This window comes from Schistocerca gregaria, chromosome 11 (genome assembly GCF_023897955.1).
Source record: "Schistocerca gregaria isolate iqSchGreg1 chromosome 11, iqSchGreg1.2, whole genome shotgun sequence".
In the NCBI taxonomy this organism is placed as follows: Eukaryota; Metazoa; Arthropoda; class Insecta; order Orthoptera; family Acrididae; genus Schistocerca; species Schistocerca gregaria.
In genome coordinates this window covers 22,944,431-22,965,572 of record NC_064930.1, presented here as the reverse complement: position 1 = coordinate 22,965,572, position 21,142 = coordinate 22,944,431, and the positions used below count along the sequence as shown (strand labels likewise).

Here is a 21,142-nt window from a genome sequence, read left to right as displayed (position 1 = left end):
ATCAACCAAGGAAATGCACCAACTCTTCCTGAAGAGTAAATATAAGAATAGAATGTAAGAATTGATATAAGAATGAAATATAAGAGTAGGAGAATTTAAAAAGATTGAAATTCCTGAAAATACCATTCACATATAATCTTACGCATTTTGGTTGGCGAAAACCACAGCTGTTTTTGTAAATTACGCACTAAGGAATACTGAATTTTAACATACCCATATATAATGAATGTATTACACTTACTGTGAAACCCAGTTATAATTTTACATTTAATGTAACACCCTTGTATTCTCTCATTTAATAAGAATCATTTTTGTAGTAAATATCTACAAACATGAGTAGATAAATGAAGTTAAATAAATTTCAAGAAGAATCGGGTTTCAAACACTGGGCACAAAAGTTGCAGAGCTGCGATGCTGCCCGCTGTCTCACCGCTTCGGTTCAACTTTCAGCAATGCTAGAAGGTGTACAAATTACGATGATAACTTTGACCGCCATTTTCTTAGAAACGGCCGAGTTTCTATGGGTAAGCTTATTTTGGACCCTCTGGAGTTCTGGGAAATCGGATGACGATACTTGTCACGTTCTCCTTGTAAGCCACTTTACGTCTGCATGGAGAATTGCGTCACCATGCTCACACACTGATATATTCAAAACCATTTCTGAACAATCGGTGACATGTAGAAGACAAACAGATATAATTTATTACACGAGTTACATCTGTAACATGGCTAAACTTAAAAACCTTTGCACATGAAGCTTTCTGGTGGATGATACAATGATACAAGTTTGAAAATTAATCATCTTAAGCTCAAAGAACAAGAAACCCATTTTTTTCCCATTCATCTATATCCATATTCCACAAGCCACCTGATGGGGGTGGTGGAGAGTACTTCTGGTACGGACTTTTCCCATCGTGGTCATTTCGTGAGGTATATGTGGGAGGAAGTAATATGTTGACTGACACTTCCCAGAATGAGCTCTTTCAAAATTTCAATAGTGAATGTCTCTGTGATGCACAAAACCTCTCTTGCAATTTCTGCCACCATAGTTGGTCAAGTCCCTCTGTAATGCCCTCACACCGACTAAACAATCCTGCCCTCCCCCTCTCTCTCTTCCTCCCTCCCCTCTCCCCTACTACTCCTACCTGGTAACGGACCCAGAATGCTCGAGAATTGGGGAAACAAACTCCTCGTAAGCCACCTATTTCATGGATGAGCCCTATCTGTTGTTAATGCAACAAGTTTAGAGTGTGGAGAGTCGGTACCTTCAGCAAATTTCAGGAATGCATTAATATGTCTTTTCCCACCGGCAGCACTTTTACAAACTACTCCTTAACTGAAAAATCGTGAAACACTAGTCTAACAAATAAACACAACTCTCCGGTATCAGAAATATACATGTTCTCATCCAACTGGAGCAAAAATAGTCAAACGACTGCCAGTCCTGATATAACTTAGATTCTAAATTTTTTAAAATTTCTTGAACACATCTAGCAGCAGCTTGGGAGTCAAATAAAGTCCTTTTATAGAAGAAATAAGTGCAGATTGATCTTTGTGGGCATCAAACAGATTCCACAGCATTGACCATTGTCTCGTAACTACTTTCCCGACACTGGAAGGTTTTCTTTTTGCTAAAACTTAATGTACATAGCAAGAGACCATTGTCACATTACTAATTTGATGAGCTGGCTTAGTAAACACAGTTTACTATCATGTTAATTCAGATTTTAAGTTTCTAAATTTATGTTTTAATAATTCAGAGTAAACTGGAAGGTTACTATTAAATTTTGTGTGATTTGTGGGAAAATGGCATTTTATATTACATTTCTTGGGAAGAGATAAACTGTTGTTACACAATAAACACATAGGTTTTCATCTGAATTTTCCTCTGAATTTGTTTTGTCTTTTAGCAACATTGTATTAAGAATAATCAACCACACAAAAGACACATAACTGACTCTCCACTCACAAGTTCTCATGTTATACTGAATAGCATGAAAAAATTGCACAGGAAGAACTATCCATATAAACAACAATGTTTAAGGAGAGCAAACTTATTATTTGTGGTGCATCAACCTCAGTACTCTTGAGACCTGTCCCCTGCGGACTTTTTTTATTCCCAATGTTGAAAACCCCATTGACAGGAGGAGGATTTGCAACACTAGACGAGATAAAAGAAAATTCGTAGATGGCAAAGTGGAAACAGCATTGGGAACGACGTATCAATTGTGGAGAGAGATTTCGAAGGAGACCACGCACAATAAGTAGAAGGTAATCACTGAAAAAGTTTGTGGACAAAGTTATGGAATTTTTTGAACAGACCTCATATTGTTACGACCACACGATTCGCGATGTGCAGGAACGGAATTGGGTGCACTGTGTGCGTCCGTTTGCTAATATAAAAACCGATAACTTGAGATGTAAATGACAGATTATTCTGCTCTCAAATTTCAATAACAATTTCCATACCCTACCTACGTTCCACGTAAGGCAACGTACGAGGTAAGATCAACCGGACACAAAGTTTATGCAATGCGTACCATCTCTCAGCACAGGTATCCACATTAGGCAGGCAGTACAGTGACAACAAAGCCGTGTGCAGCACAGAATGCAGAGCACACATATGTAGCAGTCGAGCGGTTAAATTTCATCTGAAAATGACATTCATCTCAAAGCTGTATCAATCTCACAAAATATAATGTTTCTTACTCGGCTGCCTCTTTGCTTCATCAATTAAAAGAAATGTAGGCTTCATTCCATTGTCATTTCTCATCAATGTAAATTGACTTCGAATATAAATTTGTCACAAAAGGCATTAATTAACCACTGTGAAGTGATACACCGGTCTATAGATAACATTAGCAGCCGATAACAGACTCGCTGACAACAGTTTCTCGCGTGAAGGTACCTGCTTGCGATTCCACCTCCCCCTCCACTTTCCGCCCCTCACTTGCCGTCACTGTTAGTGGCAACGAGCCACCTACTTGCTCACTGTGATGGTGAGAGTGTGAACCAGACTGATGGAGACACCAGTCTAAGTGATCACTGCTAAATCGTCAGCAAAAGTTAAACATCTGACAGTGATTTTGTGTACAGATTCAGAGACCTTTGATGTGTTTTCTCCAGCCACTCAGACCTTTGTCCAGAACCAAGTTAAACAGCAGGGAGAGAGGCCTTCTCCTTCTCCAAACTCGTATACACGTCGCAAAAGGCTCAGAGGGTTCAACAAGCGATTTTACCATTGATGGTGTGTTCAAATTAGTTGTGAGGTCTTCCTGCCCACTCTGAGGTCTTCCAGAGTGTCAAAAACACTGTCTCTGGAAAGAATCGCAAACCCTCATAAATCTGTAAAGCTGACTACTGCACTGGTACACTGGTGAATTCTTAATATTGTCTCCAGGTACCAACCCCATTCTGTGCACAGTCGGCCCTTCCTGAATCCATATGGTAGTCAACAATCAGGTGGTCAGTGTGTTGCTAAAACCGTTTGTGGGGAGTTTTGAAGGCACTTTGTTATAAAGTCCACAGGTGCCAGAATACCGAGGATGAGACAGCACAGTGATTTTGTTTTTTATGCAATAGTCATGTGCCAACGGGGATGAAAATGCAGATGCATTATCATGATGCAAGAGCTACGAATTTTCTCACCACATTTCAAGCCATTTCCTCCTCACATTTCCTTGCAGGCATTGCAACATGTGCCCATAGTACCATCAATTAACAGTTTGTCACTGGGGCACGAATTCATGATGAACTAATCCTTCAAAGTCAAACTAAAATATCAGCACGGCTTTCACATTTGACCTGGTCTGGTGGGCTTTTATTGGTCTCAGAGAACCTTTACCGACCCACTGTGGAGATAGAACCTCAGTCTCTAAGGAACATCTCACTCTCATTTGTGCGATCCAAAAGCTCCTCAGAGGTTGCGAGGCGAAGGTCTTTCTGGTCTCCACTCGTGAACCATGGGACAAACTTGGCAGCAACAAGATGCACTGTAACATGCTGTGTCAGTATTTTTCGACACTAACCAACTGAAATATTACATTCTTTTCCAATCTCTCAGGCAGTAAGTCTTTGACTGGCACGCACAGTTTCGTTGACATTCCTGACAAGAACGTCGTCGGCTGACGTCGTAGGGCATCCTGAACGAGGGTCATCTAACTTCCATCCGGCTATTTTTAGGCTGTGTGAACTATTCGTAACACCGAGTACGGCTTAGGCAGTCACCACTGTAGGCTTCCTGCATCATTTGGTGTGTCTCTGTAAAGGTTTTCTCAAGTTTCATGCAAAATTTAATGCACACGCATTGCTCCTCTAACTCAGTCATTCTGAAATTCACAAACTGTGCGACAACGTTTTACTCTACACAGCACTAAACAATAACTAATAGACATACAACAATGAAACTTCTCGCAGTTACACATCAAACACAGACGCGGGCAAGGATCTAACAATGTTTCGATCCAACACCACATTACTGCGAAGTTATGAATGTTCCAAAATTTTTTGAACAGCGAGAGATTGACACTGAGGGAAGGACTGGAAGAACAGGAAGTGTTCACTAAAACAAACGTCACTGTGGACTCTCCAGTGAGTGGACAGATGGGAGATGACAAGGACTGCAGATGGGAAGGTCAGTGGTCAAAAAGTACCACACACCACAGAAGAGTGGGGGCACCAATATTCAAGAGACAAAGATCAAGTTTTTGAGGTCTTGACAGCGACCCGTGATCGTCACGGGAATTGAAATCGCCCAAGATTAGGAAAGGTGGGAGGGAACTGAGAGGCCATTGCCAACAATGTGTTCTGAGACACTTCACCGTCAGGAGGGATGTAAACATTACAAGACGGTAATATCCTGAAATTCTCTTACCCAAACAGCCACAGCCTCCAAAGGTGTATTACGAGGCCCTAGTTCGCTACATAATGTGTCCAGAACATATGTGCAAACAACGTCTGACACCCTGTCATAGGCAGCACTATTCTTTTAACATCCCTGGTACCCACAAAAGGCCGCAGTCCGCACTGCCGGAAACCAAGCTCCTCGAGGGCAAAGCAGAGCACGGGTGAAGCGCTTAAAAGATGATGTAGCTCAGCTAGGTGATAGAAAAAAACCACTACAACTGCACTGGAGAATAATGCTGTCGACGTAATACGAGGCCACGCAGGGACCGAGGGGGCAGGTTATGTCTTAGGGTCACCTGCTGCCACTGGTCGAGGGGTTAAGACACCGACACACATTGGTCCTGGTTCCATTATGTGGTGCAACCGGGGACCTCCAGCGTTGCCAGAATCTCTGTCTCGGCCACAGGAGTGGAATAGGTGGCATCCGATGGTGTGGGTGCCTCCAGAATCTGTCTTTCCTTGGAGAACTTTTTATTGTTTTTGGGTGATTGTGAGGGCTCCTCTACAGGTAATGACGATGATTAAGATGCACTGTGACCGGCAGCTTGTAGCTCCTCCAGTCACTACACGGTATCCGGTTGTAGACCGGCAGGAGCCTCTTAACGAAGTCTCCTTCCTGGCGAGAGAAGCCGGAGGAAGCTGATTTGTCTCTGGCTGTGAGGTGAGGACCAATGTCTCCAGTACGCAGGTAGCCCTTGATCCCTAAGTAGGTAGGGGGAAGTAGCAAGAGGAGAGCTCCAAACAATCAGGGGCAGGGGTGGAGGGGTCCGGGTGTTGCAGCACGCTCGGTCGAGTGGCCGTCAGGCCTCACTGCAGAAGGTGTAATAGAAGGGACTATGTTTACCACAGGGGGCAACATCGTCATAGTTGCAGCATGGGACACTGTTATACATGCTGGCTACAACTGCTCACACTAGTTCTTGGCATCTTGATAAGTTAGTTTGTCCGGGGTCTCACATTATTGGAAACGGTTCAATCTGGCGAGCAGGGAGAATAGAATTGTGCTTTCCACAGCCGATACAGATTTGCGGGGACAGGGAGGGGGGGGGGGGGGGAGTGAGAAAAAAAAATATGCCACAACTTGACTAGAAGAAGGCATATACTGATAGGACACATTCTATGTCATCAAGGAATAGTAAATTTGGCAATTGATGGGAGAGGGTAAAAATTTCAGGAGGAGCCAAAGGCTTGAGCACAGTAAGCAGTTTCAAGTGGATGTGTTTGCAGTGGTTATGAAGAGACTTGCACAGAATAGAGTAGGGCGGAGAGCCAGTCTTCAGACTGTTTGTAGTAGCAGTGGTGGGTGGGTGGGTGGGTGAGGTTGTGGTAGTGGGAGCAGTAACATTTATACAAACTATTATCACACGACCAAAGGAAATTTGAGTGTTAACAGACGTTCACTAACGCGAAGGCTATCTCCGACAGCAGCAAATACTTATTGTCCAATGGGCAAATTTTGTGTTCTGCGGTAGGAACAGATGTGCACAGCCACAGAGCGGCAACTGACCTTCAGGGAGTCCACGGCGGAGACTTGCTGGCGCGTCGCCTCGAAAAGCCGGTCGACCGTCATCTCGGCAGCGGCACGGAACTGCTGCTGGCGTGCCGCGTAGCAGACCGATCGTGCGCGGTTGTTCATCAGGTGGTAGGCGTTCCACATGTCCGCATCCATACGCTGAGTGCAATCCCGTATGCTCTGGAGACAGAAAGGTGGAGGTGCACCTTTAGATTTCTACTGTTTGTAGGAAAATTTACACACTGAGATGAGTTTACAAAATTAATGGATCATTAAATAACAATACAAGTTATTCGTACGTACCTGCAGGGTTTCAGAAAAAGAATGCACGAAAACTGCAAGTCGTGTGGAAAAGGGGACAAGTGTTGGTGGATAGAATATATCTACCAGTTTAGATATGCAACACAGGGTGAGTCTCAAGGTTTTCCCCCGGTTTCTGGAGGGTGTTCCTTAGGTTATTTGGAACAAAAAATGTAAATAAAGTAATGGGATCAGATCCATAATTAATGAGCTACAGTGGCAGAAAAACTCAGGAAAATGGCAGAAAAAAACTTTTATTGTGGGATTTCACTATCAAAAACGCACATATAATTAATTTAAACAATTCTGTAGCAGTCTCTTGTACTCAGAGTGGATTTAAAACAAGTATTCACAATTTCCTCCTTGCATTCGAAGACAAAGATTCGCACGGGAGTGAACCGCGCGAGTAGCATTTCGTAATTTCACACACTCATTCCTTACTGATGTTGCAACATCGAAAATGCATAGTATCAATTCTCGTGTTTCCATTTTAACTTCGTACACGTCGTCTTTCATCCATCCCCAGATGCAGTAATCTAAGGGTGTTAAATCTAGGGATCTGGCAGTCCAGTCGATAGGGCTCCCACGACCTATCTATCGATGTGGGAATTGCTGATTAAGGTAAGCCGTTACCACACGGTGAAAGTGTGCAGGTGCCCCGTCATGTTGGACATACGTGTGGCATCTCGTTTCCAGACAAATGTCTTCAAGAAGCTGTGGTGAGTCTTCCCATAAAAAGTTATCGTACATATGACCATTTAAATTTCCCGGGACAATAAACGGCCAAAGTAACTGTTCACACACAATACCACACTGGACACTGACACAGAATGTGTGTTGAAATTGAGATACTACCGCGGCATGGGGATTTTCATCTGGCCAGACATGCACATTATACATGTTGTTGATGCCATCTCTTGTAAAGGTTGCCTCACCACTGTACATTATGAAGCGATAGAGATGCCGATTTCCATGTAACCAGTTACAAAAGTGTAAACGGTTGGCACAATCATGTGGCTCTAAATGATGAACTTTCTGCACATGAAAAGGATACAGCCCATTCTCATGAAGGCTCCTACATACCGTGGCATGTTTTGGAACTCGGTTGTAGCCCCTGAATTATTGATCTGATCACATTACTGTATTTACATTTTTTTGTTCCAAATAACCTACGGATAACCTAAAGCAACCGGGCAAAAACCTCAACGACTTTCCCTGTATGCATTCTGGCAGAGTTGGACTGTGCACCAGTGGGGGCAGTCGTGCTGGAGCTCGCCACATAATGGAGCAAATCACGTGTTGTGTGTTCTCAAATCTGCAAAATTTGAGTTCACTGTGACTGGTCAGTTACAATTTCATAAAGCAAAAGTTCCAACAGATGAAACGGTCCACAGGTAGTACAATATACTCCACGAGACTGTATGCTAAGGTGGCATGAAGAATACTGGCAACTCGTGCAAATTCCTCAGTGTAACAATTTGTAGGGATGTGGAACGGAGCAACCAGAAGAGCTCAATCACAGGTAAAGCATGTGACCAACTTGGGTCAATCAGTAGAATACTAGGGAAATGCAATTAGTCCATAAAAGAGACTGCTTACAAATCACTCTTGCAATCCATCCTAGAATAAGTGTGTGGGACCCATACCAAACAGGATCAATGGGTAATATTGAACATATACAGGGAAGGTTGGTTTGACTTGTGGGGGAGTGCACAGAGATGCTAAAAACACTGAACTGATAGACACCTGAGGATGGATGCAAACTTTCCCAAAAAAGGCTACTTACATAGTTTCAAGAATGAGCTTTAAAGGATGACTAAGAATATACTACAACTCCTTATGTATCACTCCTGGAGGGATTGTGAGAACAATATTAGACTAATTACTGGGTGTGCACAAAGGCATTTAAACAGGCATTCTCTCCACTATCCATACTCAAATTGAACAGTAAGAAGCACTAATAACTGGTGCAATGGCAAGCACCATCTACCACGCACTTCACAGTGGTTTGCAGAGTACAGACATAGATATAGAACAGCCTCAACATTGGATTGGATGTGCTTCCCATCACGGCACTTCTCTTTTCCTGCGGCCCCTGTACTCACCTGACATAATACCGTGAGATTTCTTTTTATCTGGTTACATCAAAGATCATTTGCTCCTGCGTCTTAATTTGAAAAAGTTGTAAGGAAGGATAATTAATGAGGTCACTGATGTTGATTGTAATGTGTTGGTGTGGGTAAAGCAAGAGTTTGACTTTGGTATTGACTTGCCTGTAGTGCACACCTGTAATGAGAATTGAAAACTAGGATACATGCACTGCCCACTGGCATGTGTGTACTTGCTCTGAGCCTTGTTTCGTGCAGTCGTCTTGTGAAACCTAATGAATAACCCTGTACATTAAGCTAGGGTAGTTTGTAATATCCGGATGGCAACTGTTTCATCGAAAGATTTCCCTGAGAATTTCAGATTTTTCCTGGTTCAAAATTTCCTGAACCAATATTTGTCGCAAATTGCAGCAAGTCTTACTTTATTAGTTTCCCATGACACAAATTATTTGGGTTGATACGTCACTCATTAGTGATTATTCCAACTTCATCCATTACAGAAAATGTGATACCTATGAAACTAATGATTCTTTGTTTGTTTGTTTTTCAATAAATACTATTCAGTTGTAATACTCTGTAGGATACTGAAGTCGAATTTTAAATATAACTTCCAGCATTACTGTCACCGAACTGTGACATTCGGGTGTGCAACACACTCAAATATACGAGCCAGCCTCACAGGAATGCACACTGAAGTGTTGCCACTGAAATATAACATCATGGACTTTGGTAGCAATGACACGTCGTGTTTCAAACCAGATGATCATCAGATTACGGTAACTGTTAACGTTAAGCTAGAGACACAGAGAAATTCGGTAAAGTATTACTTCGAACTGAAATTAGTAAAAAAGGACTGTGACTTGACTATTCATTTCTGATCTACAAAACATGGAAACTGAAGATAAGCAAGTATTTATATTTAAAAAATTAAAATAAAAAACTTTAATATTGTGCAGGTTATGAATCTGCACTTACAAGATGAGTTCCTAAGGAAAGCTGCTCTCTCAGTCACAAAACGTGAAACAGACACCACCAATCATTTCCAGAACAGACTCTATATGTCCAGTAAACAATTTCTTTGAGAATTCCCAGTATTCCAGACAAGCTCCACACCAAATATGAAGTGTGATCAAAAAAATAATAGGATTTTCTTTAATTTTGCAGCCTTTACACACCCTATTTTCAAGATTCTTTTATCTTGTGAGTAGAGATCTTTCTGATGAATGTTTGTTTTTTCAGCTGTCAGTACTTGTGCTCTTCAGTTCAGAGACTGGTTTGATGCAGCCCTCCACACTACTCTATCCTGCAAGCTGTTTCATCTCCAAATAACTATTGCGACCTACATTCTTCTGAATCTGCTCAGTGTACTCACCTCTTGGTCTCCTTCTACGTTTCTTACCCTCTGCGCTGCCCTCCAATACTAAATTGGTGATCCCTTGATGCCTCAGAACATGTCCTACCAACCGATCCCTTCTTCTGGTCAAGTTGTGCCACAAATTTCTCTCCTCCCCAATCCTATTCAATACCTCCTCATTAGTTATGTGATCTACCCATCCAATCTTCAGCATTCTTCTGTAGCACCACATTTCGAAAGCTCCTCTTCTCTTCTCATCCAAACTATTTATCGTCCACGTTCCATTTCCATACATGGCTACACTCCATAGAAATACTTTCAGAAACGACTTCCTGACACTTAAATCTATACTTGATGTTAACAAATTTTTCTTCTTCAGAAACGCTTTCCTTGCCATTGCCAGTCTACATCTCATATCCTCTCTACTTCGACCATCATCAGTTATTTTGCTCCCCAAATAGCCAAACTCCTTTACTACTTTAAGTGTCTCATTTCCTAATCTAATTCCCTCGGCATCACCCGATTTAATTAGACTACATTCCATTTTCCTCGTTTTGCTTTTGTTGATGTTCATCTTATATCCTCCTTTTAAGACACTGTCCGTTCTGTTCAACTGCTCTTCCAGGTCCTCTGCTGTTTCTGACAGAATTACAATGCCATCAGCAAACATCAAAGGTTTTATTTCTTCACCATGGTTTTTAATTCCTACTCCAAATTTTTTGTTTGTTTCCTTTACTGCCTGCTCCATATACAAATTGAACAACATCGAGGATATGCTACAACACTGTCTCGCTCCCTTCCCAACCACTGCTTCCTTTCATGCCCCTCAACTCTCATAACTGCCATCTGGTTTTTGTACAAATTGCAAATAGCCTTTCGCACCCTGTATTTGATCCCTGCGAGCATCAGTATTTGATAGAGGGTACTCCAATCAACATTGTCAAAAGCTTTCTCTAAGTCTGCAAATGCTAGAAACGTAGGTTTGCCTTTTCATAATCTATCCTCTAAGATAAGTCTTAGGGTCAGTATAGCCTCACGTGTTCCAACATTTCTATGGAATCCAAACTTTTCCTCCCAGAGGTCGGCTTCTGCCAGTTTTTCCATTCGTCTGTAAAGAATTCGTGTTAGCATTTTGCAACTGTGACTTATTAAACTGATAGTTTAGTAATTTTAACGACTATCAACACTTGCTTTCTTTGAGACTGGAATTATTATACTATTCTTAAAGTCTGTGGGTATTTTGCCTGTTTCATACATCTTGCTCACCAGATAGTAGAGTTTTGTCAGGGCTGGCTCTCCCAAGGCTATCAGTAGCTCTAATGGAATGTTGTCTACTCCTGGAGTTTTGTTTTGATTCAGGTCTTTCAGTGCTGTGGCAAACTCTTCACGCAGTATCGTATCTCCCATTTCATCTTCATCTACATCGTCTTCCATTTCCATAACATTGTCCTCAAGTACATCGCCGTTGTATAGAGCCTCTATATACTCCTTCCACCTTTCTGCTTTCCCTTCTTTGCTTAAAACTGTGTTTCCATCTGAGCTCTTGATACTCATGCAAGTGGTTCTCTTTTCTCCAAAGGTCTCTCTAATTTTCCTACAGGCAGTATCTATCTTACTCCTAGTGATATACGCCTCTACATCCTTACATTTGTCCTCTAGCCATCCCTGCTTAGCCATTTTGCACTTCCTGTCGATCTCATTTTTGAGACGTCTGTATTCCTTTTTGCCTGCTTCATTTATTGCATTTTTATATTTCCTCCTTTCATAAATTAAATTCAATATCTTTTATATTAACCAAGGATTTCTACTAGCTCTCGTGTTTTATCCACTTGATCCTCTGCTGCCCTCACTTTTCATCTCTCAAAGCTACCCATTCTTCTTCTATTGTATTTCTTTCCCCTGTCCTTGTCAATCGTTCCCTAATACTACCTCTGAAACTCTCTACAACCTCTGGTTCTTTCCGTACATCCAGATTCTATCTCCTTAAATTCCCACCTTCTCGCATTTTCTGCAGTTTTAATCTACAGTTCATAACCAATAGATTGTGGTCAGAGTCCACATCCATCCCCGGAAATGCCTTACAATTTAAAACCTGGTTGCTAAATCTATGTCTTACCATTATATAATCTATCTGATATCTTCTACTATCTCCAGGGTTCTTCCATGTATACAACCTTCTTTCATGATTCTTGCACCAAGTGTTAGCTATAATTAAGTTATGCTCTGTGCAAAATTCTACCAGGCGGCTTTCTCTATAATTCCTTATTCACCTACAACTTTTCCTTATCCTCCTTTTCCTATCGGATTCCAGTCCCCCTTGAATATTAAATTTTCATCTCCCTTCACTATCTGAATAATTTCTTTTATCTCACCACACATGATGAGATAATGTGAGCAGATTCTTTGGCTCATGCCAAGCAACTTTTTGAGATGTTTTGGCACGAAAACTGTAGCAGCAAATTTTGTTCCAAAATTGCTGAATTTCAACCAAAACCAATATTGCCTACACATCGCACAGGAATTGCTCACTGAAGTCAACAACGTTACAGAACTACCAAAGAAGCTTATGACAGGTGACGAAACATAGGTACAGGGATACAATGTTGAAACCGAGGTCCAGTTGTACCAATGGAAAGTGTGTGAAGAGCGAAGACAGAAAAAAATTGACAAGTTCGATCGCATGAAAAGGTTCTTCTCACCGTTTTCTTCGATTACAATGGGATAGTGCACCACAAGTTCCTGCTTTATCGTCATATGGTCAATAATTAATACTACCTGGAAGTTACACACTGTTCGCATAAAGCTATCTGAAGAAAACGACCAGAATTGTGGCAAAAGCCCCCATGAAAACAGCATCATGATAATGCTCCAGCTCAGACTTCAATGCTTGTTCGTGATTTTTTGGAGAAAAAAGGAACACGATTATGTGGCCTCAATCACAATATTTGCCACACATAGCCGCTGTGACTTATTTCTATTTCTGAGGCCTGAGAGAACCACGAAAGGATGTCATTTTGACACCATTAATTAGATAAAAACAGAATCACTGAAGGAGGTCAATACACATGTTGCAAAGAAGGAAAAGTCAGAAATTTTTCAATTATAGCTCATTTTTTAAGTAACTTTTCAGACTGACACAGACATTGTAACACAGGAAAAGGAGTCTGAAGCCAAGATACCTGCATCACAGAACTGCTGCAACTGCTGCTGCTTCCAAGTGCAAGAAGACGAAATTTATAATCTACAGCAGCTACAAAATACACACACAAACAGATCATTACAGATGTAGTTACATCAGTCTGTCTGTGCCTATCAGTTAATGAACAAGGTGCCTAGCCAGTTTAGGTTCTCAGGTATAATTTATTGAGACTTCAAAATTTTCTTTCATATATGTAGCTGCAACTGAGCTAGAGAGCCCATTCAACGAAGGTCAAAAAGGGGCGAAGATTGGAAAATATTGAGTAGTTGCAAATTTTTGTTCAGCGGTAGGGGGAGTGGCACGGAAAACATACTGAAAATCCCCACCTGTGGTGAGTGAGCATCACGAAAGGTCACTTTTTTATATTTTTCTCCAATTACACTCACACAGCAGCTCCTACTGAAAATGTTTCCGAGTACAAAATTAAACTACATTAAATTTCAGAAAAAAGGTTCCTATTCATATTTTCTCTAGAACTAATAGTTCCTGTATTGCAGAGGTCTGAAAAATCACAAATTATTAAAAATAGTGTTTTAACAGTATAAAATTAATGTTTATTGTTAACTTAAGAGGGTTGAGACCAAATATTATTTTACTGTACCATGTCTAAGTATAGCAGAACTGAGCTGAGAGAGAAATTGTGTTCTGATGATGTGACTGGTGGAAGCAGGTGGGGGGGGGGGGGGGGTTTGAGGTTAAAATATTTGAGGGAAGGCAGAGGTCACTTACTTCCGTCATGTGTGTCTGCAAATCGAAGAGCAAGCAAGTCAGTCCACACTCATTGACCCTTCTGTAGAACACCTTGTAAATCAATGGTGACTTAGTGCGCAGACACACCTGGAGACAACTTATCTTCCACAAAGTGAGTTGTGCATGGCATGTCTGGGAAGTGTTTAATTTCCACAAAATTTGTTAACATTATAGTGTACAGGTATTAGTTACTAATTTAACTACAAATACAAAGAGAATCCACGTAAATCTCCGCACACCACCTTGCACTGCTATTAGGGAAATTAACTGTTAGTCACCCTGAATGAGTGTTGTGGGCTTCTTCCAGGAAAAGTCAGTCGTTTCACCATGAGAAATGCTCGCTCTTCAGTTTGCATACACAATAACTGACTATACACTGCCTGGCATTTCCTGTCCAGTTCTCTTACGTGAGCAGACAAAATAACTTCACTGTGCTCACGTTTAAATAGTGGAGTGACTCATTTTATAAGTGAGTACTTATTTGCTGTAATTATAAGAGTTTTTATATAAAATATATTTGTATAAAAACGGCTGAGCTGTGTTTAACTCTAGGACGCCTAAAGGGAGGGTTCGTTGAACCCACAATTATTTTATTTCCCCTGCTTTTGCCCAAGTTACTTTCATACTACATATTCCCTTTGAGTTATTGTTTGTTGACTATTTTATGAAACATTAGTGTCAATATATTTTATAGAAAATTCCTGCTTTGTAAGAAAAAATAAATAAACTTGTTATGGGTCCAACAACCCCCTTCCCCTTAGGCTTCCATGCTATAGAAAATTTCCCTTAGTAGTATTTCATATTTCTCATCTCTACAACAATGCAAGTTGGTTTCTTGTTGATTGGTATTCTTGATATTCACAACAATCAGTTTACTTTCAGAGGAAGTGATTGTTGATGTCAGTCAGCTGTTATTTAGCTTGTAAACTTTCAGTGAGTTAGTGCAGTTCCCTACCGTTCACACTCAGACTTAGAAATGACTAAAAGAATATGTGACTCGTCTTTAGAAAGAGTTCTGAATGAAATTTTAGATAAAGATTCTGACTCGGGGAGTGAAAGTGAATATGAAGATGGTGTTATGGAGTATGATTCAGATCGGGAAAGTGATTTGGATGTTAGAGAAGATGAAGATAGCGCAGCTTCAGGCAGTGACCATCAGGATGTTGTTGTGGCCAAGTCTGGAAGAAGGTACGTAACCACAAAGCCTAGAATTCCTCGGAGGTCTGTTGCTAATATAGTAAGAGAGCAGGCAGGAGTAAGTCCAGCTGGTGTTTGCCATTCACCTGGAGAAGCCTTGAAGTTACTTCTTACGCCTGACACCATGCATGTTATAGTAAAACATTCAACTGAAAAAAAAAAATTGTATGCCTTTAGAGATTCCTGATACTCATGGGGGCAAATAAGGACAATTCTGTCAGTGTACATGATCTTTTGTCAGACCTAATGGGTCAGCCAGGTTACAAAGGTATTATGGCAAGAGAACATTTCAAGGAACTTATTGCTATCATAAGGTTTGATGACAAAAGTACCCGCCAGCTATATAGGGAAGCAGACAAGTTCACAGCAATCCGTGATGTTTTCAACAAAGTGAATGATAGGTTTCCACTACTGTATAAACCAGAGGTCCACCTCACCATTGATGAGATGCTCAGCTTGTTTAGAGGGCGCTGGAACTAGTGAAATTGCAGGTAGAAGAAAGAAGTGCCAATGCAAGAGGGTTATCTAACCAAATTGTTCAATCAATGGAGACTATTCTACAAAAGAAAATCAAAGAAGTGACAACAGAAGCAAGTCAGCCTCCTGTAGGGAAAGGTCGGTGCCATATTTGTGTAAGAGAAGCTAAAACAAAGAAGCAGAAGTACAACAATATAAGTTAACCAAAACAGTATTGTGGATAGTGTCGTAAATATGTGTGTAACACACATTCAGAAAAAATTGTGAAGTGTGTCTCTTGCCTTGCAGTTGAGGACTCAGAGTAGTCTATTGTATATGAAAGCATCTGTATTTTGTATTGTAATATGTCAATTTTTTATTCACTCAATGGAATATTTATAACAATTAACAACATTTATAAACCGATGCTTAGTTAAAATACATAAACAATTTTGAAAGTTGTAATTTTTCATCAGTAAACTTATTTAATACCTGTGGGTTCACCGAACCTCCTCCTTAGGCATCCAAGTTAGAGAAAACGATTTGGGCGTCCTAGGGTTAATATGCGAGAGTAATGTCAGTGACTTATGCAATGATGGTGAGAAAGGAATATGTGGATTGGTAAATGATAGTTACTTGAGAAAAGATTGAAAAGCTGATAGTTTCAGGAACAGAGAGCTCGATATTGCTTGTGCATCTCGCAATATCTACATCCCAAGCCCTAACTGCTGCCATTCTCCCTCGATCATTCGTATCACCTGTACTATATGTTGTCGCTTTCTAAATTAACAGGAATTTTGGAAACATTGATCAATCTGCTTGCTGGTTTGGAATTCAGTGGAACATATCATGAAGCACAACAGCTGGAACTATCAACTCCTACCACACTGTAGAACCCATCTCAAGTGGAACATTTTATCAATATACATTCAGGAATATTGATTTCAACATCTGTACTATTGATGGCTGGAATACTTTTAATTTGTTTGTTTGTGTGTGTGTGGGGGGGGGGGGGGGGGGTGTCACCTCTGTCTCCGCTCTCCCATCACCTGTACACATCCAGAAGCTTAAATCAGTTCCCCCCGCCGCAGAGGTAGACCGCCTGGGCTTTATGGAACTTCAGGTACATGTTTAAATATCAGACAAACAGTGCATTACTGCAGACAACTGTCCTTGAATTTAACACGATTAGTCTGGTTCCATCTGATGTATTAACACCCACCATGCCACATATGCTGTGGCTCTGTGGCAAGTGACTCCATCCCATACAGTCCACACTACGAGTACCAGTGTTGTTCCTGAATGGAAGGGATTTATGAAGACTACCAGTAAAACAATTAATGGTGAAACAAATACAGTAGGCTTTACAATATGTCACTAACAACAGCCAGCAGCAAGGTACCATAATTTATTTTGTTACTTTCGACCGACAGTCGTATGTAAGGAATCGAGAAATCTCGTCTGGGATTATTTCCGTGAGACTGGGATTTAATACACTCGTAGCCTACGTGGGGTGCACTGGTCACACATTGGCAGGGTCTGGGCTGAAAGAAGTATTAAGTTTAGTTTATACACATATTCAGTTGACAAAATGTTAACTGGGAACACAGTAGAGGTGTTCGGAGGACATTTCCATTATTTTACGGACTATAAAGTCACACCTTAATTTACCTTAATTTTTAAGGAATTTTTTTAAAGAAATAATTTTTTTACCATTTTTTATTATTAGAGTGCAAAGCCAGACAAAAAAAATTTATAAAACTGAACTGACCTTTAAAATCCTGGAAAATCATAATCATCAAGTTTTCGCCATTTTGCATTCAGTCATTTATTTGCACATTTAGTTTTCTTCATTTTTTTCACTACTTCTTTACTAGCCCACTAACTGCAAATGGTTTTTTCTGATGGTGGAGGGCCAAAATGCCACTCAGCTGCTCTGTTTCCACGTTGTTCTACATATGCTATTGCTTTCAATTTATAGCCCGCATCACACGAATACCTCGTACGGTTTTCCATTACAAAACTAGCTACTACCAAAAATATTGTACTGTTACCGAGAACACAAATCGCCTTCAATTCGAGTTCGGTGGCACTGTAGACTGCAACAATGCATCACAGGATAGACAGTGTTCTGGGCTGCATCGGCACACTACTACTGCCAGTCGAATCCGATGTTGCCAGATAGAGATAGGTTTCCTGCGGCATCAAAGATATGGCCATTTTTAAGACTGTCGGGAATTTTTTGTCATAGCACTGGACATTTTTATATTAATTTCGAGTATAATTTTTCAAAAAAAACGTCTGTCTTATAGTCTGTAGAAGTACGGTACATGTTAAAGCTGCTTTAGCTCGGATCATTCTGGAAGACGCAAGAGCCTCAGAGTTTTCAACATTTTGAGCAATATAGAAAATGTTACTGAACAAAACGTTGAGGGACATGCTTATCTCTTACCAATTTTAAGTACATTCAAGAATGAACTGGCTCATTTCAAGGACAATGATGCTACTGCTGCTTTGTGCATGTGGTATTTTAACATGGTTTTGTTAATGAAGTTCACAGATTCTGAGCATTTTGGAGATTGGAATGGCCATTTGGCCTGTGTTCAGGAAATGATACCATTCTTCTGTGAAGGTGGTCATTGTCAGCAAGCAAAATGTGCACCTCTCTATGTGCAAGACATGACAGCAATAAAGACCAAACACCCACATGTGCTCAATGATTCTGCAGATAAGGATTATTTCACCACAAATCGAACTGCTTCCCATTGGGCAAGAATTTTGTGAAGCAGGGGGTTTGGTCACACACGACCACAGAGCAGACTCTAATGCGCTCCTTTAAAAGCTGAGATAGTGCGACGCGACGGAGAGGCATAACCAATTTCATTCTAGTGAAGTGGGTTGGAGGATTCCCCTGGTGCATTTGCCATCTTATCATCAGCATCAGAGTAGTTTATTGCAGTAACTTTTTCAGTTGGTGGGCAGCATGTTGATCTACAGGTATCATGACAAAATAGCGACGGACATGAACGGGCAAAGATTTATGAGAGATTCACTGGCCATCCTCCTTTTCCTAAAATGAATTCACGTATGTCTTTGTCGACAGGGATAGTCGGAAACTCGAAAATTGGTACCACAACCGTGCAAAGTTATACCGGTTGTAATTTTAACGGCGTAAAACAGTCTAAGCAGAATGTGATATTGCCGTAGGCTAATATGAACAATACCATAAAAGTGTATGGTGAAGCAGTAACTGTAGACCCTGTGGCAATTTTCCAAAGTGCAGCCATTGAAAAAAAAAAAGTAATTATGTTATAAAGCTTATGGAATACAAATGCCTATTCCCATTGGCTCTTTTTAATGAAGGGTGAATGAGAAAGGGAAGAAATCTTCTCTCTACAATGCTTTTCCAGAGGACAATTATGCAACTGAGGACCTAAAAACATAATAGATGGAGGCCTCCTCCTCCACTGCATGAAATGAAATGCAGGCACTAAGTCTCCCAATACTGTGGTTTTCAAAGGTTACAATGATGTCAACAGAACAAAACGAGCTGAGCAGAAGAGAAGGATGCTAACAAACACTTCAGTTGACATCAATTTTAATGAAAACATGACGGTCACTGTTCAACAGGAGCATTTTCTTGCAAACAAAAAGAACAAAGCCAGTCTTATAGGACTCCTCACTGATAAAATGACAGTGAGGGTGATAGGAACTATCGTTACTACAGGTGATGCTGATGGTAAAATATCGAATGTGCATTAGACAAAACTGCCCTGCAGCCCACTCGATCCTTTTTCGCAACCAGGCACTAGCATATACTAGACGAAGACGTGGGGGCAAGGTTGAATCCAAATTGATTCCAACAGACAAACTCATATGACTTCCTTTTGCTAAAACTATCCTCCTCCTCCTCCTAAATGTGTTTAGCATTTGTGACAAGACCTCTACCATTTACAACAAAAGCAAAGGAAGAATGGTTAAGCTGTTCAGTCAAATTCTTAGTCTAATGAAGACAATATCCAACATCTTCACTAACCCCTCAACACTGACAAAACAGGCTCCAGAGAAAATGTTTCTGGAAATTTACCAAGTGCCTGAATATCAGTAAGATCCGAATACATTCCAGTACGCTGCACTCTTAAAAGCCTCAGGAAAGCTAAATCCAGACCTCGCCTCACTGCCGCTAACCACAGGAGCTGCACACCATTATTAGATTTATTGACAGTATTTCATTACTTTTTGTTTGTTTGTGCCACCATTTCTTTTTACTTACAGGTGTTTGGTTACTTATTTACAGACACAACAGTGGTTCAACAACCCCCTACCTGAGTGCGTGCGGGGTTTGAACCGACAGGAGGATGGACTACTCTACCAGTGACAACCAGAGCCCCAGTAGCACCTGAAGCCATACTGAACATCTTTTGTCGATATTCTACTGGGTGTGGGGGACGATGTAGATGACAAAAAGCCAGCATTACACGTTCCGTGGTTTGCAGCACGTGCCACGGTACGTGTATATACGGTTCAAAGTTAACTATCTGCAATATGACGATGTTGATACAGCTGCTAATTTTTGAAATGTAGCCTACAAGGTAAGATGTTATTTTATAATAAATGATGTAAATTTTCTGTTATATCTGAGTTCAATGGGTATTAAAACATTACGAGAGCTGTTCAATAAAGAATGATCACAATTTTTTACGGTCATAATTTCTCGTGCTAAAATGTAATCTTATGATATTCTCTTAGCTTAATGTGCAACAAACACGCCATAGTAGTTTCACTGTTGGGACTCCCGGTTCCCGCCTGTGAGGTCAGGCACGTTCAATATCACCTACCGTCGCAGCGGAGGTAACACGAGAGGAACAACATGCGGCTTTGAAATTCAGCTTTCGTCCCAACAAATCTTCAGCTGAGGCCTATACAGTGTTATGGGAGGCCTACGGAGAGTCTGTTCTTCCCTACAACACAGCTCGAAGGTGGTATAAAATGTTTAAGAAGAGGAGACAATCAATTCCGAAGGAAGATGGACCCGGTGCTCTAATTACTGCTCTTATAGAAGAAAACATCAACACTGCTGTTGTAATTGTGAGAGAGGATTGACGAATTACCTTAAGATCACTTTCTGAAATACTGAACATTTCATTGGGTGCTACCCACACGTCGGTGACAGAAAAATTACACACGACACACGTTTGTGCGCTATGGGTTCAGAGACTGTTGATTCCTGAACGAAAGGTCACTCTTGTGCAGGTATGCGTGCAGTTAAAAGTTGATGTTAGAGGAAGATTTGGAGTTTCTTTCAAATGTAATCACTGCTGATGACACCTCACTACATTATTTTGATCCTGAGAGCAAAC

General features: G+C 40.8%; 1 protein-coding gene across 5 annotated transcripts in view; it reads right to left on the bottom strand.

Moving 5' to 3' along the window:
* The window catches only part of LOC126295433 (protein brambleberry-like), a 200,612-nt gene that overhangs the window by 123,774 nt on the left and 55,696 nt on the right, over positions 1-21,142 (bottom strand). For all 5 annotated transcript variants that reach the window (XM_049987919.1, XM_049987920.1, XM_049987921.1 and 2 more), the window contains one exon: positions 6,413-6,598. In XM_049987919.1, the coding sequence (XP_049843876.1) occupies positions 6,413-6,598 (186 nt within the window). The remainder of the gene's footprint in view (positions 1-6,412; positions 6,599-21,142) is intronic.